The sequence below is a fragment of the Rhinolophus ferrumequinum genome, chromosome 3, assembly GCF_004115265.2.
Source record: "Rhinolophus ferrumequinum isolate MPI-CBG mRhiFer1 chromosome 3, mRhiFer1_v1.p, whole genome shotgun sequence".
Lineage (NCBI taxonomy): Eukaryota > Metazoa > Chordata > Mammalia > Chiroptera > Rhinolophidae > Rhinolophus > Rhinolophus ferrumequinum.
Window position 1 is genome coordinate 44,717,836 of NC_046286.1, and position 26,636 is coordinate 44,744,471.

General features: G+C 36.5%; 1 protein-coding gene across 2 annotated transcripts in view; it reads right to left on the minus strand.

The window, feature by feature from the left end:
* Positions 1 to 1,109: 1,109 nt before the first annotated feature.
* Positions 1,110 to 26,636, minus strand: part of RARS2 (arginyl-tRNA synthetase 2, mitochondrial) — a 50,932-nt gene continuing 25,405 nt past the window's right edge. Inside the window, exons 5-20 of one of the 2 annotated variants that reach the window (XM_033101141.1) lie at positions 25,444 to 25,541; positions 22,015 to 22,070; positions 19,512 to 19,595; positions 16,708 to 16,784; positions 12,500 to 12,658; positions 11,378 to 11,484; positions 10,103 to 10,198; positions 8,581 to 8,641; positions 7,310 to 7,386; positions 6,690 to 6,814; positions 6,040 to 6,107; positions 5,848 to 5,900; positions 4,431 to 4,526; positions 3,396 to 3,470; positions 1,916 to 1,979; positions 1,110 to 1,493 (exon numbers count right to left, since the gene is read on the minus strand). In XM_033101141.1, the coding sequence (XP_032957032.1) occupies positions 1,407 to 1,493; positions 1,916 to 1,979; positions 3,396 to 3,470; positions 4,431 to 4,526; positions 5,848 to 5,900; positions 6,040 to 6,107; positions 6,690 to 6,814; positions 7,310 to 7,386; positions 8,581 to 8,641; positions 10,103 to 10,198; positions 11,378 to 11,484; positions 12,500 to 12,658; positions 16,708 to 16,784; positions 19,512 to 19,595; positions 22,015 to 22,070; positions 25,444 to 25,541 (1,383 nt within the window). In that variant the 3' untranslated portion in view covers positions 1,110 to 1,406. Of the gene's footprint in view, positions 1,494 to 1,915; positions 1,980 to 3,395; positions 3,471 to 4,430; positions 4,527 to 5,847; positions 5,958 to 6,039; positions 6,108 to 6,689; positions 6,815 to 7,309; positions 7,387 to 8,580; positions 8,642 to 10,102; positions 10,199 to 11,377; positions 11,485 to 12,499; positions 12,659 to 16,707; positions 16,785 to 19,511; positions 19,596 to 22,014; positions 22,071 to 25,443; positions 25,542 to 26,636 lie in introns of both variants that reach the window. The other variant, XM_033101133.1, reaches the window with a different exon arrangement.

The following is a 26,636-nucleotide window of genomic DNA, read 5'->3' on the forward strand; positions in this document are numbered from 1 at the left end:
CACTTTTTGTATTGTCGATATGACCATTAAGATATGTAAAAAACAAACAAAAACCCCCAAACATTACATTTTTAATTTTCTCTATGTTGGAATTATATCAGTTAGGGTATTTTGGTTGCAAATAGGTCCAGCTAGCATTAAGCCAAAAAAAATAAAAAATGAAAAAGAGCTTATAACAAGGACGGTAATCAAGGCTATAGGTCTGTAGGTTGTGGGGATTAATGAACCGTCTTTTCGGGGATCTGCTTTTGGAAAGACTTGGTTCTAACCATCACTGTCCTGTCATTTCACTCAAGATTCTAATACTGAGGAGGCTACAGTAGATCTGGGAAGAGTAATGTTTCTCCAAAAAAGTGGAAAAGGATATTGGACATGAAAACATGCCCCAATTGTACACTTTTATTCTATGGCTGGTCTGCGCTAAGGAAATCTTAATGATACTGTAAGTAGAAAGTTAGCATTCTGGAAGCTAACTCACTTGAAATTGAGACTGCATGGATGAGTCTCTTTTTAGGACTAAGAAGGTATACCATACTAATATAAAACTATGTTTATTCAACTAGAGAAGCTTTAGTTCATGCTAATTTGCTTCTCTATGCATAAAAATAGATTGTCGTCGGTATTTAGAAAACTTCTAGTAGCAACATTTAAAATAAATTATAGCAGACCCAAATGGAAATGCTGGCAGAGGAGGACAGCTGTACTGATAGCACATCACATCCTACTCACGTTACCCAAAACAAGTCACACAAAATATACTTTACCAATATGCAGACACATGAAGGAAATGGTTTAAGAAACTCCATTTCAAATTGTGGTTTAACTAGTTTTACATAAAGATCCTAATACGATACCTGTACAAGTAATTCCTTGTTATTCAAATGTACTCAGTTTCCAAGTTAACGCAGTAAGAGTTACCTGTATATATCAATGAAAAGAGAAGCACAAGCTCTTTGGAGTAACTGTCAGCTGTCTTGGCAAAAAGGCTTAAATTGGTCTCCCTAAATTTATTCAGAATTAGCCATCATTACAAGAAAATTGAGATTTTTTTTTTTTCTCATCAATTTTATTTGATGAAAACATTAGATAATCTGTTATAAAACAGTTTCTGGAAGGACACTGTAAGAAACCTCAAACTAGAGTTTAAACTCTAATCCTTATTCCCATTAGACCACAATGAATCTTAAAAGATTGAACTTAGCTTTACAAAAGTCTGTTTAGTACTTATTGACTATGAGGAAACTCAGATGCTTTTTTTTTAAGGATAATGATTTAGTAAGTTGATAAATCACATAGACAATAAAATATAGATTCTAACACAATCATAGTTTAAATTCTAAACAGCAAGGCATAAGACTAGATAACTAGAATTCGTTTAGCATTTAAACAGCCATTTTAATGAGAAATCACATCCTACATACAGGTGTTATCCCAAGAAGTTTCATTCCATTGGCTAGGACAGAACGGACAGCTCTGAAAAGATGAAGTCTGGCCTACAAAATAAAGAATTCGATTCAGTTAGTAATTCTAACTTTTTTCTAAATTAAACTAGGAACAATATCTCAAAGTGCCCTAGGGTTTACTGTAGGCAAGGGAAGACAAATTCCCAGTATCCCTTATAGTAAGAGTGGTTGGTACCCAAGGGTTGGGGAGTGTGAGTGACAGTATCATTATCTAGTACACTTCAGATAAGGGGAACTCATCACTCTAACACTTGATGTAGAAAATGTGCTTCACAGTTTAGAAACTATTCTAAACCCTGACTGTTACAACCCAATTCTAACTATGACCTTAGACCATAAGCACATTGCCCTAGCTAAACAACAGAATGCTATTTTAGAAAAATCTACAAGACGCAGTAATATTAGTCTAAGGATGCTAGAAATTAACATAGAAAACACTCAACGTAACATACCCCGGCCACTTCAGGAGGGCTGTCTTTTATGTGCAGTGTTTTATGTGCCACAGCTGCAAGATGACTGAAATGGGAAGAGAGAAATTGCAATTAGGACCTGCAGTAATTTTCTGTTGTAACATACAAGGTTGATACCTACTCTTACTCCATCAACTTAAATATCAATCAATAAATAAAAGCCTTGACCCATTAAAGGATGTATCCAGAGTTGGAAAGTTAAGACTAGAATTCACTGCTTTTCCATAACAGGCAAAGTAAAACACACTAAACTCAAGCTTTAGATTTTGGTCCTGGTTCTATTAATACCAGGTGACAAGTTCTTAAAATTTTGATTTTTCATTGTTGATCTTGTAAGTATAGGAGATTCCTTTCTAAGAATGAGTCTTTCCTCCTTTAGGTTTCCTTTAAGATGAAAGGCATTACATGGCCTGGACTCTCCCCTCTGTGTGGTGAGGAGGCGGGGGAGGGCTAGTCATCAGTCCACTCTGCACACACTGGCCACTCTTCTTTAAAGCATCTTTTCTATTTAGGCACGGCAGCAAGGAGAACAATGTGTCAGAGAAATGATGCTTATGATATTTGTTTCAGTGATTAAATGACATTTAATAAGACTTTCTGGCTTCTTCATCCCTATCCAAGTGGAACTTAAAGGGAAAAAAAAAATCTTATTTAAACCTGGGGAAGACAGGGTAAAAAGCTGATTCAAGAAAACAGTCCCAATTAACCTCTGATTTCAGTAAATCTTAAGTAAAAGCAAGTATTTCCTTTCTTAAATAGCTTTATGGGAAGAACAGCTGTTGCTACAGAAGAGTCAATTTCTATTCAAAGTGTCTAGAACAGCTAGCATGAAATTTCTATCCAAGTGTCACTGACTCACCTTCTAATTCATTCTCTACCCTCTAGCTGATGAATTTTTCTGTTCCTGTGCTTAAAACCTTTGTATGGACCCCCCTCTACCCCCAGCCTGAAAATAAGATGAAATGCCTTACTTAGTACACAGCAAAAAGGTGTGTATATGTTTCATTTCTTACCCCTCCCAGAACTATGCTTGTGGTTCCTTTAGTGTATTATGTTCTGGCTCAGCTCTGGGCTTTTTCCTGCCCTGCGTCCTTGCTTCTGATTAATACCTACCCCTTTCCTCTGAGAAGCCCTCTTTGATTGCTCAAGGCTGGGCTGAGGACCCTAAACTTGTCTCTTATGCCCACTCTATCCTAACACCCACTGTTCGGTAATCACCTATGATGAGGCTGTTGCTTCCTACTCACTTAAGCTGTAGTGACTGTACCTTATGGCACTGAATGAATGAACATCAATTCCTAATTTGCAATGATGAAGCAAAAATTCCTGTAACTTAAAACCCATAATCTTTTTTAGACAGAGGGGTTTGTTTATAGGAAAACTTTAGATTAAAGAAAGGTCTTTTGTCAGGTCAGGTCTCAGATGTCTTTTAACACCAAAAAATCGCCCGATTATAAAGTACCTTAGAGTTAGAAGGTAACTGACAATGTGCCTGGGCTGAAGGTCCTGAGATGATCTATAAAGCACCTCGTCGAACCTAAAAGAAAGATGACAGGAGCAGTTGGCAGGGGAGGACTGTGCACCTATTACACTAAGCTAAGATGGTAAGACCATGACCTAGGATGTAAGATTGACTTGATATCATTAAGGGTAGAAAATATCTGAAAAAAGACCTGTGTACATTTGAAGGTAAAGGCACATTTTTCATTCTTACAAATTCCTTGATGGCAGGTGCTTTCTAAATCATCTTCATATCCCTTAGGCTTAGCCCAGAGCAAGGACTCAAATCATGGCTGTTAAACTGAATGTAAAAAGCCTCTTAACCATGTTTAGGAACATAATTTAGAAGCTAGCAAACCCCTCAATGCCAAGAAAACCAGGTTGGCTTATTTTTCCTCACAAAGTAGCCAAATGTGAGTAAACTAACTCCTTCTGACTCTAGGAATGAACCACTGACCATATGTGGCAATCAGAAAACTGCCTGGTTAACCACTCATATTCCTTCCAGAGATGGATCTCTCCTGACAGGCCTGGCTTCACAAACAAGGCTTGTGACAGCTCCAACGAGTGGTCTCTTGCCCAGTGTGGGGGCACCAGACAGATGTATATTTGAGACTATGAAGTGAAATTGGAGACAAATGAAGGGACTTATGGTCTCAGGGAAGTTGAACAAACACAGGGATTTTCCTTCACTTGTCACAGAGGGTGAAGATCTTTTTAAAAACTAAACGGTTATGCTTTTACCAGGCTTCATATTCTCATACCATGACCTAGAGGACGTTAGGCACCTGGGCTACTTCAGAGGTGGTAATATTTCTAAAACCTAACGCCTGACCGTGAGCGTGGTGGCCTCTGTGCACTTGCAATTAGACGTTTAGGAAAGTGCTGTCTAGAGGCAGGAGGCAGGACTAACTACTGGCCTGTTCACTCCAGTGGTCAGCAAACCGCCAGCAGTCATTTCACTGAGCGGAAGCCGACTAACACCAGAAAACCATACCTGAGAAGATGCTGGAGAATTGAAACAGACTGTGGCTCTTGTAAACAAGCAGTGTTGAAGTCATTTAGATAACCACATCCAAAAGTCTCTTCCAAACTGTTATCAAAAGTTTAAAAAGAACAAAAGATCAAACAAGTCATTCAAGGACACCTAATTGCAAGTGATGAACCCCATCTCACAATCCACAGTCGTGCTCACCTCAATACACAGTCATGCCCCAGAACGCCAGTCAGCCGTGGACCACATATAGGACGGTGGGCCCGTAAGATTATGATGGAGCTGAAAAATTCCTATCACTTAGTGACGTCCTAGCCTACCTAACTCAGCACAACACAGTACAAATACCATGTGTTACAGTTGCCTGCAGCATCCAGTACAGTAACATGCTGTACAGGTTTGTAGCCTAGGAGCTGTAGAAAAACAATTTGTCACCCCCAAATTTGTCTACTTGGCATGAGGATTATTTAGGCTGGTTAATTTTAAGAGACAGCAGACACTGAAGAAGCTCTGAAAACCACGGAGAAGTTACCCTTTGTAAAAGACATTTACATTTGTAAGGGTATCTCCATGCTGTACCAGGAAGATGGGGATGACCTTACTTCTAGAAACTCTCATCAATGCAAAAGCCCAAGACTGAAATCTGTTTAACAGCCTTACCATTCTTTACTGTGCTTTTCCTCTTCACCTCCCATAACTGACTTTCCACCCCCAACAGCTTTTGTTTTCAGCTGAAGATGGTATTTAAGGTGGTAGCTATAATCACTTTGGCAAATAACTCATTTTTCCTGGGTCTCTCCCATGTATACAGGAAGGTATTCATGTTACTTAAACTTCAGATTTTCTCCTGCTAATCTGTCTTTTATTACAGGGATATCTCAGCCAAAAACCCAGAAGGGTAGAGGGAAAACTCTTTGTACTCCCCTACAGAGCTGCAGGCTATACCATCTAGTCCAGGCGTGTCATGGGCCGTACCATCTTGGTGTGTGTAAGTGCACGCTAAGGTGTTCGTGCAATGACGAAGTCATGTAATGGTGCATTTCTCAGAATATATCCCTGTCATTCAGTGGCACATGACTACAGTCCTAGACTTTGAAGCTAACATTGTTTGACCTGATGCCTCAGTTTTTCTTAAATCAGTTTCTTCATCTGAGAATGGACTATATTCTTTAGCAGGGTTATTCTGAGTACTAAATAAAGTACACAAGAGCATTTCTGGCATAGGTGCTCAATTAATAAATATTTTAAAAACCCCACAGAAACCGAACATAACAGTCCACTGTACTTTAACTAGTCTTGAATATGAGATGTCTGAGAAGCCCAGTGACCAGGGCCTCTGGTTTTAGGACTGCACCAGCCAAGCCCCGACCCCCCCGCCCAAGGGCAGCGTGCCCAGTGTTCGCCTATGGACTCCTCTCACCTGTGGAGGCGGGCGTGTGTGTACTGCAGGAAGACACCTGTGTCCCCACGACTCTGCAAAACACGATCCCAGCTGAACTGATAGTCAGACAAGAGTAAACCTCTGAAGTCCTAAAATGACAGTAAACCTTCAGTCCTGGGATTTGTTCTAGTACCAAACAAAAGGGTCACAGAGGAAGTAGTCGTGACAGACCTGAATAATGAGTGCTGCGAGCCCGACCCTCTCTGCAGTCTCCTGTGGGTTCTCGAGTTCTTTGGTAGCTGAAACAGACAAAGGCAGTAACCTGCATGAAGCTATAGATCTAATCAGGGATTTAAGGGGAGACAGAATCTGCTGAAAATGGATGCTGGCAGTATCAAGAACAAACAGGTTCACTGTGGGCAATTTACTTTCCTAATTTGGGCTAATTAAGCTTTGACAATGACAATTCCCCTGCCTTCATTAAAAGGGAAAATACACAAACTTATTTTTCTTGTAAATATTCTTTGTAAGACAATAGATATAGCTGGTACTTATTTTTTCCAAGGCTGAAGGTTAAACAAAGCCAGAGGACTTGTGTATTGTTTCCAGTTATGTAACATAGGACCTTCACATAACCACTCCAACAGTGGAATGACAATCTGAAACTGTCCATGAATAGAGGCCCAGGGTAATATCAACTCAGATTATTGAACTGAACAACACCCGAGTAGCAAGTCTGAAAATTCTGGCACCTCTAATTAATGCAAGCTATTTTTGACAAGGTTAGTGAAAGTTCAATGGAGGGAATAAATCACATGCAAAAAAGTCCAGCAATATATAAAAATAGCATGTAAGTTATAACAACAAAAAAGTGAATTCACTCTTAACAGAAGCCATGTTCTGTAGCATCCTTAATCGAATCTCATTTAAGACATCTTCCAGAAAAGTAACATCTCCTCTTCGAGTCTTCATCCCTTGCACTACTCCAAAGGGCACGTGGTGGCACCTGAAGTGGAGAGGGCATTTAGTTAACCGAAAACTAAAAATGATCTGGTGATCAAAATATAGAATAACACTTTTAGAGAGCCAGTTTGAACTTCAACTTTCCTAGAGGGATTTTAAAAAATTAATAAATTGAAATATGATGTGATATGTAAGTCACAAAATATGTTAAACACTCAGCTTCATTTTCTAGAGATAATCACTAGCATGTGATTAAATTCCTAGCTGCCTTTAAGAAAAAAAGGAGGCTCAGAATTTTGAACATCAAGCCACTGCAAGCAGACATCTAATAAAAACACACTTATCAAATGTTTTTAAGCTAGAAATTAATATAGCCAGGGCATAAGTGAACACAAAAACAAATCTGCTTTTGCACACAAACACTTTGAAACGAAGAAGTTTCAACGAGCATCTTGAGAAACCTGTTACACTTTCGGACTTGGCTGACCCAACAATTAATGATCGGGAGGCAGGCAATGAAGAACCAGGTAGACAGTACCTTTCTGCCCAGTCATACCCCATGATCTGCAGCATCTGGAACACTTGCTGAAAATGCTTTTTTTGCCCTTTATCTGTCTTGAGAAAAATGTATTTAAAATAAAACAACAGTGGTAAATTAATCTACAAAAATAGGTTGGACATGAATCAAATTAAAATACTTGAGTTCTGACAGACTAGAGTCATTGTCAATTGATGTTTAAATAAACACACAAAGAGGATGCCAGTAGTAGAATGTTTACACTGAGTGCACCAGAAGGAAATAAGAGCTGCTACACTCCACTGTCAGGAGGAAATTTGAACTTGAATGTTCTGAGCATTCTATTTAAATTCCTTCTCTCAGCTGTTACGACCTTCATCTCCTAGAAGGCTGAAGGTAAGCTCTAAGAAGATACTTAAGGGCACCTTTTTTTCTTAAGGGGAAGTGAGGTTGCACATGGAAAGGAAGGTAAGAAGAGACTAACTGGGCAATAAAAGGAACAAAACATTGATACAACAGTTTGGGTGGATCTCAAGGGCATTCATTATGCTGAGTGAAAAATGCCAATCTCAGAAGGTTACCTACTGTGAGTCCATTTACACAACACTTGCATCGCTACAAAACTGTAGTGATGGAGAACAGAACAGTGGTTGCCAGGGGTTAGGGTTGGGGAGAAGGTACTATTAAGTAGTTGCCATGAGGGAGTTCATTTTATAATGGAACAGCTCTGTTTTCTGAATGCAGTGATGGTTATGTGAATCTACATATGTGATAAAATTTCATACACACACACACACACACACACACACACACCAATACATGTAAAAATTGGCAAAATTAACTAAGGTCTCTTCCAATGTCGGTTTCCTGGTATTGACGAAGTACTATGGTTATGTAAGATACTATCTTTGGGGAAGGCTGGGTGAAGGTTATATGGAAACTACTATTTAAAACTTCTTGTGAGTCTTAAAGTATGTAAAACAGAAAATTATTTTTTTAAAGTGCATTATAGTGATCTGTACATACTCATTTCACATAACCATTTTCCTGATTTGAGTAATTTTGTTTTTACTATGAAACAATCTGAATTTTTTTATTTTTAAGGGTTTTTCTTTTTCTTTTTCTTTTTTTAACATAGTGGTTGCTACCTTAAATACACTTAGTATTGAATTCTTTTTATAGCTTGACAAAATTATTTTTCCATAGTTTTTCAACATGGCGTCTAATTTCTATTTTTGCAGTTTTCATGAGCTAGGGATCATAAACTTTTGTTCTTTATTGTGATTACTTACCACATAAATCATCGTATCAAAATTATACTTGTCCATTCGATCTATAGCAGCTGCAAGATCTCTGAAAAAACGGCCATAAATTAAGAGTTAGTAAGCAGGTGTGGGTAATAATTTGTTTTATCTATTTAATAGTAATGAGGCTTTACTAATTAAGAATGCCTATTATCCCATAGCTTGGGGTATACTATGCTTATATAATCCCAATGTCATACTTTGATACAAAGTGAAAATAACAAAAATAGCTTTGGGAAAAGCAATAATAATAAAAGTGCTGTGAAAAGATTTTAAACATAAGAGCTCTGGGACAAGTAGCAATAACTAAAATAGCTCTAGGCAAAGCAGGTAAACGTTTTAGGACTTGTTAATTTCCACAAAAAAAAAACCTACTGGAAAGAATCACCTAATGGTCACTTATGTGCAATACATTCTCTCAAAGAACATACTTAAAACATAGGTGATATAGTAGCTAAAAAAGTATCTGCTAGCTATTCTTCTATTATAAGCGACACGGCCTATTTTCCCATAATCAGAATGAGGACTGACACTTCTGTGTACGTAAGATGGTCTTTAAAGAGTGAGAACACCACTGAGCCAACATGGCCACCTTCTAGTATACATTTCCTGCCAATATGCAATTGAAAATATGGTGAAATAGTTGATTATGAGGTATCTCAGTTTTACAGTTTATAGAACAATGTACTCAGCTGTGAAAATCTTATGATGTTTAACTAACTGTAAATAGTTTTCAGTCACTTTTCTGATGATATTAAATCTTTTCAGGAACTATAACTGTCAACAAACAGAAACCCAATAAACATATTTGGAGTGATGACAAGATTTAGAAATTAGCATTTGGTAATAGTTTTGAGGATAAAATGATTGTTTTAGCGTTAATTCTAGAATAAAGAACATGAAGTCACATGAGGTCTGACAGTTAAGTTCGCAAACTTGTTGCAACGACGTTGCTAACCCTTTTTGATATCAGAGGGATTATTCTTTATGAATTTGTACCAACTGGACAAACAGTTAACCAAGTTTACTATTTAGAAGTGTTTTAGTGAAAAAGTAAGACGACCTGAACTTTTCGCCAACAATTCATGGCTCTTGCATCATGACAATGCACCAGCCCACACGGCACTGTCTGTGAGGGAGTTTTTAGCCAGTAAACAAATAACTGTATTGGAACACCCTCCCTACTCACCTGATCTGGCTCCCAATGACTTCTTTCTTTACCCAAAGATAAAGGAAATATTGAAAGGAAGACATTTTGATGACATTCAGGACACCAAGGTTAATAGGATGACAGCTCTGATGACCATTTTAAAAAGAGTTCCAAAATTGCTTTGAAGGGTGGACTAGGCATTCGCATCAGTGCATAGCTTCCCAAGGGGAGTACTTTGAAGGTGACCATAGTGATATTCAGCAATGAGGTATGTAGCACTTTTTCTAGGAAGAGTTCGTGAACTTAATTGTCCGACCTCATATACACATTGTAATGTTGACCTTCACATTAGATACAAACCTGGTAGCATAGAGAGACGTCCCATCACTTCGCATTAAAGTACAAATTGAGGAGGGGTCACCATTCCCAGAAAGATCCACTACAGCTGTTCCTTTTCTAGAAATGCAAAAAGGTAACTCTGAAGCAACATAATAAATTAAGACCTTTAAAAGTGTAACATCTATAACATTATCTTTGGCAAACCAGAAGCTATTTTTATTACTTAAGTAGCAATAAGTAGTGTAACCAACAGTGAAAAAAAAAAAAGGAATCTGACCATGAATCTATTAAGAGTGGGCATGATGTAATTAATATTTGGTTATCCTATCCTTTTAAAATCTGTAAATATGGATAAGATACTTAGATGTCTTTACCATAGCCAGTTGAAAAAATGAGATTTCAACTGTACTTTAACATGAAATATCTTCTTGTAATGCAAGCTATTATGAAATTCAATACATGGGGTAATTTTTAACATGCTAGAAAATAACCCTGAGTAATAAAACCATGGAATCTGTTACTGTCTTTCCTGCCTGATCAAAAATTAGAATTTGTATATGGCAATCTACAAATTTACCGTAAGGACATGTCTGAGGATGTTATGAAACACGTTCTGTGTCTTCCGTATAAGGGTGACAAGAGAAGTTGCTCTTTGGCACTATGGAAAGTGTCTAAGCAACTCGTTTGCTCCTACATTACAGATGCCTGGGCTCCTATGACTGGTATTTCTGGTAGTTTGGCTGACAGGCAGCTGAAAGCTAAATTAGAACTCTACCTTAAGCAATGACACAAAACCACCGTGTGCTACATGGTGTACTAATATTATCCCTGACTTCAAATTGTTTTCTCTGCCCTTGCTTCCTGATTTCCTCATTTTACTCTTTCAAAAGCTTATCGGTCGTAGTGTACCTGTTTTCATAAACTGCCTTAAATCCTGTTTTGAACAGGATGGGATTTTTTTTAAAAAGGCAGGGCTGAATGAGAAGACATGAGTTCTAGTTCCATTTCTCAGTTACACCATTATTAGCTTGTGTGGCCTCAGGGCAGGTCACTACTTTCTGTGCTTCAGTTTGCTCATGTGTAAAGAGCAGATAACAACATCCTTTCTCCCAACCTGACCAGAACTTTATGGCAGCAAAAGACAGCATGTGGGAAAGTACTTTGGACAGCAAAAAGCACTATGAAAAAATGCCAGAAGGTCGCACAGCACACTCTGCTGTCCTTACTGAGAGAATATATCAATACCAATTTCATAGAACAGCAAGACTTTACTGAAGAATAGTAACCTGATCATACATTGTTTTCTGTAGGAGTCCTTTACTGTCCAGCAACTTTAAGACTTCTTGAGATTTTTCACGATAAAATGATTCTCCTGAGTATTCATCAAAGTGTACTCCTAGACGCTAAAAGGGTACAGAAACAAAAGAATGTTACTTAAATGCCCCATTAGTTTCCCCTGAGACAGTATAGGATGTTGTACAGTCTGTCACACAGATGGGGAAAATAAGAATTAGATCAAGTCACTGCTCTGCTCTAACCTTCTAACGGCTCCCTCCCCACCAGTTGAGTCCTCACAATCGTGCTGTGCTGTCCGATACGGTAGTTGCTACGCACGTGGGGCTTTTCAAATTCAATAAAACTGAAAATTTAGTTTCTCAACCACACTACTCACATTTCAAGTGCTCAGCAGTCACACATGGCTAGTGGCTATGCTATTGGACAGCACAGATACAGAACATTTCCATCACAGCAGGAAGCCAGATTGGAGAGCCCTGGAAAATGTCTTATATCACACCCCAGCCTAAAACCCCTGCAACCTTCTCTCCTCCTCTTCCTCATCTTGCTTACTTGCTCCAACCATGTAGGTGTCTTTATTAAAACTCGCCTCATTCCGCGCACAGACAGCACACCTGATCTCTTCCTCCCTGCTTCAGTTTTGTTCATAGCCTCATCACCATCTAACCGACTATACGTTCTTGTTTGATTTATACTATCTTTGTTTAATTGGCTCTGTCTCCATGCTAGAAGGTAAAGTCCATGAGAAAACTTATTTCTCATATTCACTGTTACATTTTTCCCATGCCCTTAAATGTTTATTAAATGAACAAATGTATAGCCATTACACATAGGCCTAAGGAAGTAAAATAATTAAAAATGGTTAAGGAAAAGCGAAGGTACGCTGCAAGAGAGAAAAGCCAGACTGAGATGAAGTATCAGAATGTTACCTGATACTCAGTCTGAAGTTCACAGGCTTCCAGATTATTCATAGTTCTAACTTTCACCCCAAGAACAACATTTGAGTCCTAATTTTCAACTCAGTGCCAAATCTGTTCTTAAAACGTGAGCTTCAGAAGGAACTTGACTGCCCAGCAATACCAGTCAAGAGCCCTACAGGAGAGCAGGAGAGTGGACGGGTACCTTGTAAATCCGAATGTACTCTTCTATGCTTAAATCCCGAAATTTTTGCCACAGTGCAAGTGCTTGCACATCACCCAGTTCCAATCGCTGGAAGAACTCATGTGCTGATTTTGCTACACTCTTATCATCTGCTGCTTCTTTATTAACTTGTACATAAACCTACAAGCACAACAGTACGTTAAACAAAAAATATTATTAGCCAGTCATCTTCAATAAGGAAAAGAAGAAAACAAAAGATAATCCTGAGAATTCTCATTTAAAGATTACCCAACTGCCCTCATCACAGACTGTGTGTAACCTTTTTTCTTTTTTTTTTTGCCATAGGCCATCAGTGAACCCTACAGACCCCTTCTCCAAATGCTTCTAAATGCATAAAGTACATAGGATTACAAAGGAAATAATTACATTGAAATACAGTTATCCAAATATTATTTTAAAATTTGTGATACAGAAATGAAGGGAAATGTTAAATTTCTAATAAAGGTTAGTGAAAATAACGTGTAATTTTTTCTTCTTATCCAAGTTTACAGTCCCTTATGTTAAAAAAGCCTGGCTTCGACTAGACTAGCATGTCTTTTTTTTTTTTTTTAAGTCATTATTATTGTTACAACTTCTCTGAGCAATTGTTGAAGAAAGTAGGATGGTCCAATTTGGTAAAGAAAACGCCAAAGGATGACTTAGCAGTTGTTTTAATGAAAGATTTTTTAACTGTGTTCTAAATCTGTGAAAGACCAGTAAAACAGGTGATCTAGGAAGACCCTGTGGATAGTTAGCTTAATTACACTCCAACTGGGACTCCTGAGAACTGTGTAGAGCACTCACTTTAGAGGGTTTTTGCACCACCTGTCTTGGCCGGTTTAATTCTGCACCCACCCAAGGACAGGAGTGGAGTTGGGTAGCTCTTTGAGGGCTCTTCCAGTTCTAGGATTCCGTGTTCACAAGAGTTCTTCATCATTTTCCAATCTCCAAAATGCAAAGTTAATCATTTTCCAGTCTCTAAAATTATAGCTCAAATAGTATTGAAGTTGGGCATATGGACTATAAAGATTTGACTTATAAATTGTAACTCATTTCCAGAGTGAAACATGAATGATAATTTTACTATCCTCATATTTTTTCCAGGAAGCGATTAAAGTAGCATGAAAGTAATAAAAATTGGCAAGTAAACTACCAAAAAGTGCAAGGCCTCTAAACTTGTATGGTACTGTCATCAAAATGTCACAGAAGCAAGATTTGGGTAGAAAAAGTGATTTTATTGCTGGAGAATACACTGGACAAGTGGAATGTGGTTTATACCCACTAGATACTACCAACAAAAGGGACAGGGCATTAAACATCTGTCTCAAGGTGTTGAAGGTATATGAAAATGCCTCACTTTTCATAGATGGCTTGTGTTAATTACTGGAATGGCAGAATTACATGAATACATACTCCTAAATACAGGTGAAAACTACCTAATATTTTTTTTCCTCTTTAAAGCATGTTGTGCAGAAAAGAGTTAATACAGTAGGCCTGAGACTGGTACTCTTAAAATGTTCTGTTCACAAGGTTAGCCCTTGGTTGCCATCTGGGAACTTGGATTTGGGGAATGTTGCCACCAGCCTGAGTGGCTCACTGTACCGACACAGTTTGTGCAAACAATATGGTTTATGCTCAACACCTGCTTTCCTCCTGGGAGTTCAGAATTTTTGTACATGGTAAGCAGAGGGTGCCTACATGATCCTCCAATAGAAACCTTGGGCACGGAGCATCTAAGGAACTTTCCTGGTCAGACAACATCTCATGTACTGTCACAATTTGTTGCAGGAGGAATTAAGTACATTCTGTGTGGCCCTACTAGGGAGAAAGGACTCTAGAAAGCGGGGGCCTGGTTTCCTCCAGACTTCACCCCACGTGCCTTTTCCCTTTGTGGAGTTTATTTTGCACCCTTTCCTTGTAATAAATAATGGCTCTGAGTACAACTATATGCTGAGTCCTGTGAGTCCTAGTGAATCACCGGACGTGGGTGTGGTCTTGGGAGACCTGACACACATTATCATAAAAAATGAATTTCCATGTGGTCCTATGAGTAAGTCCAGCATAAGTCAGTTAGAAAACAGAGAAAGATGATTTTGGGTTAGGTGTAGGAAAACTGAGGGAGTCACTATAAAACAGCAAATTGCAAACTTCTGACTTTTGAATGACCTATCCATTGACAACTGCTTAATACAGGCATAACCTCGGAGATACTGTGGTTCAGTTCCTGGCCACTGCAATCAAGTATTACAATAAAGTGAGTCAATCTTTTTGCTGATGGAGGGTCTTGCCTTCCATTTGTAAAAAAATGCAACTGTGAAGCACAATAAAATGAAGCACAATAAAATGAGGTATGCCTATGAAGCCCAACTTACAGGAGTAAAGATATACTATGTATTATTTGTGATTCAAAACCGCTCTCTCTCACATGCACACAACTTATAAGCAAACATACACAAAATATCCTTATTTCCAGTAAAGATTTTAGTTCTTTTAAATCTAGGACTCTAAACTCAAATAGTCAAACATTTAAAAATGTAATATGCATTCAAACTACTGATAAGAATAGTTTTAGAAAAAATCTTAACCAGAATCTTTTCCCTTTCTTAAAATTTAAAATAGAAATAATTGAAACAAAACATAAAAACCCCTTCTACTACTTGAAGAATCTTGGCATTTCAGCAATTTATAGTTATAAACCAAACATTACTGAAAATCAACTAACACTATCAAAATAGAACAATAAAAGAGCATTAATCAGCACTTAAAAATCTGCCTGTAAACGCACAATATAAAACTGTAATTATTAACGTTTATCGCTGTTTTAGAAAAGAAATGCTTTTGGCTAGGTTTTTAATTGAAAATATTTAAAATATTATGGGCAACAAAGATTTACTGTTCAAGATTAAATAAAAACTTTTGCAGCAGGGTGGAAGAAAGGTAAGAACAGTAACTCTCATATGTGAAGCTGTAATAAACTCTAATAAATTCTTAAAAATGTTCTCTCAATGACACAAGGTCTCCAAGCAGGCATTTATATTTTATGCACCATGGGTTGTCTCTGTGGGCCTGAATCTGATGAAAGGTTCACTAAGCTTGTGGTAAAAAATACTTGCCATTATTCAGTTTTAAAAAATAATACAGTAAAAATTCCAGACACTAATTTTTTTTTTATTTATGTTTTATGTTTATTTATAGACAACCACAAAGAATTATTAATTTTTAAACTCTTGCCTATCAATAAAACTCTTAATGGGAAAGAGAGGAAAAGTCTTTTGGTTAATATTATAAATCAAAAGTAGGCACTTAAAGTGCAGTGTAGGCATGGACTCAGGAGGAAATTATAAACCTTTAAAAGTCTTTAAGAATTAGAATGTATTTTTGTTAAATCTAACTACAAAGTCAGCTGCAGGGGAAAAACCATTTAACAAAAATGATGCAATGCTCTTTCTGGCTTTGGCTCGAGAAGTGAGGTATTACTTGGCACGCACTCTTCCTCACACACTGGCATACCATCTTCAGTTTGATCCCCAGCTCTGTCCCCAACATGGCTGACACTGTATCTGTAATTCTTCTTGTGAGGCCCAGGTACAGCACAGATTAACAACTGGGACAATGAAAAGGGTATACATCCCTGGAGGTAAACTGGACAGGAAGAGTTTTATTAATGAACTCCCGGAAGGACTGAGGACAGAGAAACAAAGGAACTAATGAAGTAGGATACAAAGGAGTTCACATTAGGCCAAAGCCAGGAAAAGAAGCTGAAAGATAGAAATGAAAAAAGCACATACAAATTCAGAGAGAACAAGAGGAAAAAGTATATACGCATGTTTTTCAAGTCTAAATGAATTTTAGTTATTACCATGAAGAAAGCTGCAGTACACAGCAACTGACAAATATTGAGAAATTTCTCTCTGTGTTGAATTGTTATTCTATGTGTTTATTCTAAAATGATTCTATACATGAAGATATACCATCCTGAATCAACTAAAATAGTAATAAAAGAGCACTGGATTTGAAAATTAAAAGAACTCCCCAATAAAATAAAAGCAACATCTTCAATTATTTTGGTTTCTTGTTTTAAGGAATATTTTTTAAAACCTTTGGGATTAAAAATGTGTTACTAAACTGCACAGCACACTGAAAAACAAAAAAGTTGAAACATTTTCTAATATTGTTTCTTGCCAACTTACTTCAAAGAGATGCTGTAAAGGATTGGACTGGAGTTTTTCCTCATAGCCAAACAGTTGGAAGCCAGTTCCCAGAAGACCTACCACAATAATCCGTAAATGAAAAAATGATAAAATGGAACAGTAGAGAACAGTCATGGAGGGAACAGGTATAGTTCTATAAAAAGATCAATATACACAATTATGTATCCTGAGAACATTGCAAACCATATGCTATCACCTTCCGCTACCCCATAAATTGACACAAGTCAAATTCAGTATATTGAATCACAAATTCAATACAACTGAAATAGATCAATCACTGAATTTAATCTCACAGAAACCAACAAACTATGAGCTCATCAAAGGCAGAGTCTAGGACTAATTAATCTTTGTACCCACAGTCCCCCACACCTCCTTAGCAGACATAATGAAATAAGCATTTGTTGAGCAGCTACTCTGGGGAACATATCATGCTGCTCTAGGCACTGGACACTCAGAACCTGTGAGAACAAACTGATGGCAAGTGGTTTCCAAACTTGCTTCTTAAACTTGTAGATCTTAAAACAAAACGAAGGTAGGAATTAGCTGGGTGCTATAATATTAGTTCTTAAACAACTGAATTAGAACAATAGAAGATAAAACTCGAAACATCCCTGACTACTTCTCCCACTCAAGGTCACCAAGCAACAAAATTCTTTTATCTGGCCATGTATTTGTCTGTTATTCGTCAGTGATATTATTTTAGTCTTTGATGATTAAGTTCAGCATTCAGAGATAGTGTTAATTTGAACCTTTTTTAAAAAAATAGTAATTGAGGTTTATAAACTAGCGATGAAAATTCGTAGTATGGACTGTGACTATTTATACTTTTAAGATATTTTGCTAAAAGATGATCACAGTTTCAGTTTGAAAGGACATCTATAGCCTAGGGCCCAAAGCAATAAAAGGTAGTTTATTTTAAAAAAAACAATGTGTTTCTACAACTATATGGATTACCGAGCTTCAGCTCTGAAGGAGCTATTGCCATTGGGCCTTGCTGGTATACATTTTTCTGTGCAGGCTCAGCAGAAAGTGGGATGCTACTGCACACACGGACATACAATACGCAGGAGCTTAGACAGGAACTAGAAGGATGACTGAAAAATGTACCAGCTCTATTCACTTGCAAGCAAAAGCAAAGGTGATTGTGATTCAGAGTCTTGGGAGCAGAGTGAGGAAAGATGCCCAGAGTGTTCTAAAAAATAGAAATAGAAAAAGTAAAGGCCAATTCCATTTAACATTCCACCTAGTATTTTCCAAAAACTAATCTCTGCTTAGGAACTGTCTGCCAGCTTTCAATAGGGGATAGCTCAAACAAAATTAAAACTCTTCAGCAATGACGCTTATAATGGAAATGTTGACAGATCATTAACCACTGTAGTCCTTTAGAGAAAGACAGCTGTAATAAAATCCCGCAGCTAAAATTTCATGAATACCATAATCACATATTTTCTAATGCCTGTGAAATGCCTAAATCGGTCAAACTAATATAGAGCTGACGCTACTTATTAAATCTGACTGCTGAGCCTAGAGCCTAAACCTCTGGCTGCCAGATGTTGTGGACTGCAGGTGGACTTTTAAAATGCAGGGTATGTTTTCTGATTCCTCACTGTGAACAGCGAAGGTTTAAACAGGATTTTAATTAACTGAAAGGATAATATTCATAAGAGAAGGTCATGATAAAGGTCTTTTAGAAGCTCTGATTTCATTTCACTAGATAGAAACACATTATTGGTGAACTTCAGCACTGGCAGCGTACACTGCATTTTATAAAAGCTTTAAACTATTACCTAGCCTTTCGTTTGGATTAGTATTATAAAATACTTCCTAGGACAGTCATTCCTCATTTTGAGTACCTCTTATGTGCCAAGCCCTATGGAAACAAAAATAATTCAGACACAGTCCATGCCTTCAAGGAACATACTGTCTAGCAGGGAGAGAAGCACACAAAGAATACAGTTAGACAGAAGCCTATTTGAGTAGAGCTGGGTACTAGGAACTTGGTGATGTGAGAAGCCGGGCAAGGGTGAGTATGTGTGTCAGAGTGCTTTACAGAGGTAACACTAGGGCTGGATCTTAAAACACACGTAGTAGGCCAGATATTTTTAAAAGTTTGTATTTTACATGCTACCAATCCTTCACTGCCTTAGCGTCTTCATTTATCCTGCCCTTCCACACCTTGATTATTGGTATGTATGAACTCGGAGTGGTTCTGACTAAACTCATGACATTAGAAATACTTTGTGGCACTCATCTGCCTGGGTCTCATTCCTCTCTTTGCTTTCTGATCACCCTACCCCACCTGCCACTGTACAGTTTAAAGGGGAGTCAAAGTATCCCATTTTATTTTTCCTCTAGGCCACTGGCCCAGGGTATAACAGATCACCCTTCATGTAGGATGCCCAGGGAGGTTGGACTTCCCTTGTTTTAAAAATAGCAGGGCTGTGGTTGAGAGGGGTGTATACAGCTAGACTTACTTTCCCCCTGTATACTCACTTCTACACTAAACTCACAAATGTAAGCTACTTTTCTTTAATAAAACCACAAAAGCCTGTATTTATCAGGTGTTGCTCTGAATGTGTGTAGTTTCCTCCCCCAAATTTACATGTGGTGAGAATTCCTCTAATAAAAAGGAATACAAGGTTTATGCAAAAAAAAAATTAGGAAAAAAAGAGGCATTACTTTATCTAATGGGATTCTGCCTATATTCTGTCCAGATGATCAAGTGACATAATATTAAAACATTAAATTTAACAGTGAAATGAAAAATAAAATCTCAAACTTACCAAACTGCATGCCCCAATCTCCAAGGTAATTTATTCTGGTTACTTGATGTCCTAAAGCTTCTTTGAGATTTGCTATGAAATTTCCTAGTAACCAATAAAATATACAGTTTCTCATTTTTGTTATCCATTTTGGCATAAGAACCATGTGCTTCTCTATTATCAAAGTATAACATAGAAAATTCTTTTGGCAAAATTTACCACCTTAAGTTTTTGTTTTTGTTTTTTTTACTAAAATATTATTATGTTTTCATCTATGCTATAGAAAGGAAGTAAGGAATTATTTTGGGGGCAGTTATTCCAAAGAATCTCACAATTTTCACAAGAACAAAATTTTCATTAACATTAATGGGAGGTGGGAACACATGTTAAAGTAATTGCTACTCCAAGTTAATCCCAAGGACAGAAAAATAACAATCTCAGTAATTACCAAAAAATAATTTGGCTGTGCCCTAAAGAATCTGAGCTATACTGTTTTTTGTTCTGTTTTGTTTTTTCTAAATAGCTCACTTTACCTTCTTTCAAGTACTGAAATCCATCTTTTCATGCCTGCTCCCTAACAGCACACAGCAGTCCAAAGCTTTCACCTCCCTGAACTGCTGATACTGGTTTCATATTCAACATCTATTCCATTCTTCTAGTGTGCCCTCAACATACTATAGCGTCTGGAAACCTAAAAATTACATTTCCCAAACTCTCTTGCAGTTAGGCGTCCAGAGGTCATTTAGGTTTGGGCAATCAGATACACTTTGCATGAGATTTCAAAGGTGGAAAGGAAGGTGGAAGGAGAGCTACATTTTTTTTCTGACAAGCACAGCTGTGGAGGCTTTGTGTATATGCGTGTGACATTACTAATCGAGGTCCTAGTGTGCCATCATGTGACCGACCTGCAAGGTGATTGAAAAATCGGGTACGAGGCTGCCTCTTTTGCCAGTATGAATTCTAGAAGGAATGGCAGGACTCGTGGCAGTTTCCTGGGCAGCATGGTTCTAGAGCAGTGCTGAAGTGATTGCAGAAAAGGTAGAAGCTCCCTTGATGACCAAGCTCTATGGTACAGTTTTAAGAGTCATTTTTGTCAGCTTAATCCAAAGCTTCTCAGCACTCCCAGCAACTCTGTAAATGCTTCAATGTCCTATAGTGAATCTCTTCCTGCTTTTACTAGAGTACATCTAGTTTTCTGCAAATAATATACATATGTGACTTAAATATTGCAGCTAATTCTCTTCCAGCTTCCCTACTTCTAGACTTTCCCACTCTATATAGTCCCAGCAAGAGGAACCACCTTCTTCAGATAGTACTCAGACTATTCCTATTTTTCCTTAGCACCTTATTATCTTACAAATTCAACTAAGAGATAGAATCAGCTTTGGAACTGTTTCCTTTCCAATCCTAGCTATGATACTTACCAGCTGTGTGATTTTGGAAAAGTTACTTTTGGTATCTGAGTTTCCTCATCCATAGACCGGAGTTAGCAGTACTTAACTACTAAATAGGGCTGTTGTAAAACTAATTGAGCTAACATATGAAAAAACTTAACGTGGTTAAGTAAATTCTCAATAAATATTCTTTCTTCCTGGTCCAAATATTTATCTTATTAACCATTAAACAATTTTATCATGCTCTACCCATCACTTACTTCTACACTTTTGACTTACTCATGTAGCTTTTATGATACAGTATATTTCTTATATTTTTTTCAAGTCTTGTCATTTCCTCTCTTAAAATGTTGCTTGAGAACTTTGTAACAATGAGAGCTGACTCCAGTTTAATAATAATCTATGGTACCAAGTGTTGATTTCTCCAGTTCTTAGAAGTATTCAAGTATAGGTTAAAGGGCTTTCTCTTAAGCATGCAATAGACAGATTTCTATATCGGAAGACAGATTAGATGAGATAAATTTCAAAGTCCCTCCCAATTCTAATATTATACAATTCTAATTGCAGTTTTTAAATTGGACTGTATTATATGTTTTAAATACATGGAAATTGTAAGTATATACACTGAAGCATTATAGCTATAAAGTATGATAGTAATCTATTAGAACAGTGTTTCAATTTCCAGTCTTGAACATTCCAATTAGCACTCACATGACATGAGTTTTTTTTTTAATTGAGATATAATTGATATATAACATTGTTTCTTTTTAAAAACAAAATATATGGACAAAAAATTGGGGGGATTACTATCATCCCAACATAACTATTTTCATTTTTGCATCTTTTAGATCTTCTCCATATGCATACGTAGTTTTAAAATGTTAAAAACATAAACATATCAGTTAAAACTAGTTTCTGAGTTAATCTTTTGGTTTTGAAACAAATTTTTTTCCTACTTCTAAACCAATTTTTCCCATTTCGTGTAATATTTAACTAGTATCAAAGCTCATATAAATTTAAACTTTTTTGTTTTTTGCCCTGTTGTTATTTAAGCATTAAACCATTAGACTGCATTATATCAAACACTGCCCCCAAAGCATGTTTAGTATTTTCTGTGAAACAACACTTACCTATGATGGTAGAACGTAAATGTCCAACATGAAATTTTTTGGCAACATTAGGTGAACTGCAAATAATTGGAAACATTATATTTCTGTTCTAAGAACAAAAGTTCTAAAACGCACTAGGTCATACCTCCACAGTTTAACACAATTAGGGGACAAAGGTCTTTGGTAATTTAAGGCAAAAATATGTTAAAAATTAGAAATTTAGAGAAGATAAATTAGAACTCAAAGAATCATCCTTAGTGAAACTGATCCTGTGATTCATGAAGCAGTACCATACACAGAAGTGGCATACTTAGTGAAATCACGATGGATAAACAGATGAAGAAATTGAGATATATTGTTTTGGCACAAGCAACTTTTATTATAGGGAATTAAGTTTAGTGCACCAGTTTGCAAACATTTTATACTTTTAAAAATTATTGAGGACCCCAAAGGAATTTTGTTTTTATAGGTAGTACCTATCAATAGTTACTGTACCAGAAATTAAAATTGAAAAATATAAAAATATTCATGCATAAAATTCCCAGAATACTCAGAAATCTGATCACCACTCAAAATTCTCAATCAACACCCTTATCACTCTGTGTGCTTGAGAAGTTGTAATCAATAATTCAACAATAGTAAAGGCTTCTATAGCACTCAATACTTGAGTTACCGTTTCATGCACTTTACATGCATTAACTCCTTAACTCATAAGAGGTGTGAGGTAAGGTACTCTCATCTCTTATTTTACAAATGAGGGAACTGAGACAACAAAGGAAAGAGATAAAGCAAACGTGCAGTATCTTGATGACTGTTGAATCTAGGTGATGAGCATATGGGACTTACACTGTTCTCTGTTTTGTATGTGTTTGAAAATTTCATGAATTTTACAATATTAAAAATATAAATTAACCAGAAAACCAGAAAAACATATAAAACACTGGTTTTATCAAACTGGACAGTGAAGGACTGATTCCTAAGAGAATGAAAGGAAACAAGGACTGTCTTAATAGCAAATCGGTGCGCTAAAGCAGAAAAATGTATAGCATGAAATGTTTATATGAGCAAAGTATGAAATGTTTATAAGACCAAAGTTTCAAATCAATAATCTAAAGTTCCCCTTTAAGAAACTAGAAAAGGAAGACCAAAACCGAGAATAATATCGATAAAAGCAAAAAATCAATAAAACAGAAATAAAAGAGAAAATGTTCTATACCATTAATTGCAGTGGTTGTTACATTACCTATACAACTTTGCCAAAACTCATCAAATTATATGTTGAAATATGGTGAACTGTATTGTATTGTATGTAATTATACTTCAATAAAGCAGATTTAAAAAACTGACAGAATACTGTGAAACAAAAGTTACAAACCAGCCCTGGACATTCTGATATTAAAGGAAGATAAGATACATTGTTTAGTGAAAAAAGCAAGGAGTAGAACAATGCCTAATGTGTGATCTGTTCATAAAGCCCAGAATATCTCTAGGTGAGTAAATAAGACCTAGTATTGGGGAATGCCTATAAGGAGAGAATGGGTAAACTGGGATGGGGAGTAGACTTCCTTTTCACTGAATAGCCTTTTGTAATCTTTTATTTTTTTAAACTAGGTATTTATGTTATCTGGTTTAAGTTTTCACAGAGTTTTTGTAATTTTTTTCTAGGAATATAAGAACAGAATCTATCTAGGTCTTCAGCCTTGACAAAATGTTGCTTAAAATCATCAATTTGCCATTCTCTGGCACCATATTCCTACTGGAAAGGGAATACAATGAAATGGAAAACACATATTCAACTCCTTTGGAAACTAAAATAGCCACAGTAAATGAGATACAATTTGGACATCTTCCTGGGACTTTTAAAAAATTACTTCATGTAATTTCCTCAATTTGTAAGAAGAGACAAATATTATTGCTGTTATTTTCCATATAAGAAAAGAGACCAGGGAAAAAAGCTGTTCCATTGAGATAACCGAATCAGTTACTAACAGTCAGAGCTGGTACCCTGATCTTTTGGAGTCCCGTTTTACCAATCAGAGATCCTCAAATTAGTTTTGTGAGAACACTTCACACTGGGAACAGCAGGAGGTGGGAGACTCCATAGGAGTATTAAAACACTACTTAGGAATCAGTCCTTATCATAAACAGATACCTTTACCGAATCTTAGATGACCTGCCTTTTCTAAGAACACAAATGACTGTCAGAGAGTACAAATGTGGAATCCGCAAAACCCTCTCACCTCTGTTATCCAGATGCTAATTATAACTACGTTGAATTGTTATCATGGTAAATTATAATAAGTTAGGAAACCTGAAATCGTATTTATCGTATCAATTTTTAAACATCCTCCACAGAAATATAGACTTGAGAAAACAAAAGATTCTAGCAAGTTCTATCTTTCTAAGTGGGAAAACAGTTCATTAAGACTCTTCTTCAGCTTCTAGGAAGGCAAATTTAATATCTGATAATTTTCATGAGCTGTCAAACTGTAACCTGTACTCTGAAAGTGTTTCCTTTCCTTCTTTGGCTACTTAAAAACAGTTCAAATATTAGACGGTTGTATTGATAGCATATCAGAAAGTTATAATGAAGACTATTTAGAGGCAGATTAAAACTTCAAACTATTTTCTGGTAATTTTTTAAATTGTATATTACAAATACTACAAGGCTTTGTTTTCTGGTAATCAAATTATTTAAAAATTCTTAATATGGCAGTAACCATTACCTCTGCTTTAAAAGTTTAGTAATATTAAAATAATTCCTAACATTTCCAGCAGTTACAGTGTTTCCCCGAAAATAAGACCTAGCCAGACAATCAGCTCTAATGCGTCTTTTGGAGCAAAAATTATGTGAGACCCGGTCTTATATTACACTATATAAGACACAGTCTTATAGTAAAATAAGACCGGGTCTTAACGTTAATTTTTGCTCCAAAAGACGCATTAGAGCTGATTGTCTGGCTAGGTCTCATTTTCGGGGAAACATGATATCTAATCTGTGTATAAAATGTACAATCTTATTTTTATTTGTTTTGCTGACAGTTTTCTATAAAGTACATTTTTACTAAGTTCACGTGTGAATAATTTTTAAAAACTACAGTATAAGGTACAAATGTAGTCTATTTAGTAAACTGTCAACCAAAGCAAAAAAAAAAAAAAGTAAGTCTAGTAAAATGAAGAACTCGTACTAAAAAAGCAAAAAAGTAACTGTTAAATACTTAATTCTGAAAGAAAAAGAGCCCATAATAATCACTAGACATTGTTTTGCTTGGAGTCCAACATTTTTTATTCAGGGTTTAATGATCAATTCACTGTGAATTTAAGAAAATATAACCTCACTGGTTTTCAATTTTTCCACGTGTAATTTCATGAGACCTCAGATGATAATGGCAGTACTCTCACCAGACCAGCCAGCTGACTAACCAACACACAAGATGAGTAGGCACTCACCTGAATTCAACCACGATCTTCTTCTGGGAAAGACCAGAGAAAAGCTCACTTTTTAATCCATATTTTGAGCCATCTTTGATTACTTGTTGTAGCACTGTCTGAAAAGTAAAGGCTGGGATTTAATGATAGGAAAAAAACCCTGCCATTTTCTTATTTACTTTGTTATTGAGAACTAAGTGTTGCTAATTTTGCTCCCTTTAATTGATGGAACTGAGAATTTCCCAGCAGTGTCAGCAGCATCACCTTCCATCACTGACGCTAGTCAGAGCAGTAATAACACGAGTGAATGTCTACAGGGGCTCTGTTCCCCTTTATACATCATGTCCAGGAACCAATGATGTAGATATTTTACAGATGAAGAAACTGAAGTTTAGAGAGGGTAAGTAACTGGCTAAGTCCCACAGAAAATACTAACAATAAAACCAGAAGCTACATCGAATGTTTACTGACTGCAGACTGTGTGAGAAAATATTCTAAGCATTTTCTATGTATTAACTCATTTAACCCTTGCAATAACCCAAAGAGGTAAGTATAATTTTTACAAATGAGGAAATAGAAGCACAGACTGGTGAAGTAACTTTCCTAAGGCCACACGGCTATTAAGTCAGACAGCAAAAATTTCTTTTACTCCCTACCTGTGTTAACTACTGCATGCTGCTGCTACTTTTGCAATACTAATGATCACAAGTAATGGCAGAAAACAAAAAATTGTAATTCAAATGCCTATTGGCTAGATAAGTAAAAAACAAGCAACTCTCACAGAAACTGCCAAAACATATTCCAGGTTAATTTTTAGTTATTAACACAGAACTACTGTATAATTCACAAAATTCATACTTTATTTTTTTTTAACTAATGGTGATGATTGATTGATTGATTGATTTATTAGGGTTTTGAATTTATTGTGGTAGACTTTTATGTACTCTAATATTGATTTTGCTTCTCAAACTGGATTTTGAGTCCTAAATATGTAGTTTCTAATGTGAAGAATTTCACTATCATAAGAGTTGGTTCAGATGGTCACTTAATGGCAAAGGCAGAGAAGGAAGCAGGAAGTTAGTTGCGAAGCAATACTGTTAAGAAGCATCTACAGGTTTGAGTCTAGATGCTTTTCTGTTATCCTTAAGCCTCACAGTCTTAGAGGTGGGCAACACCTCCCACTGAATAGCTGCAAAAACCAAGGTTCAGAAACA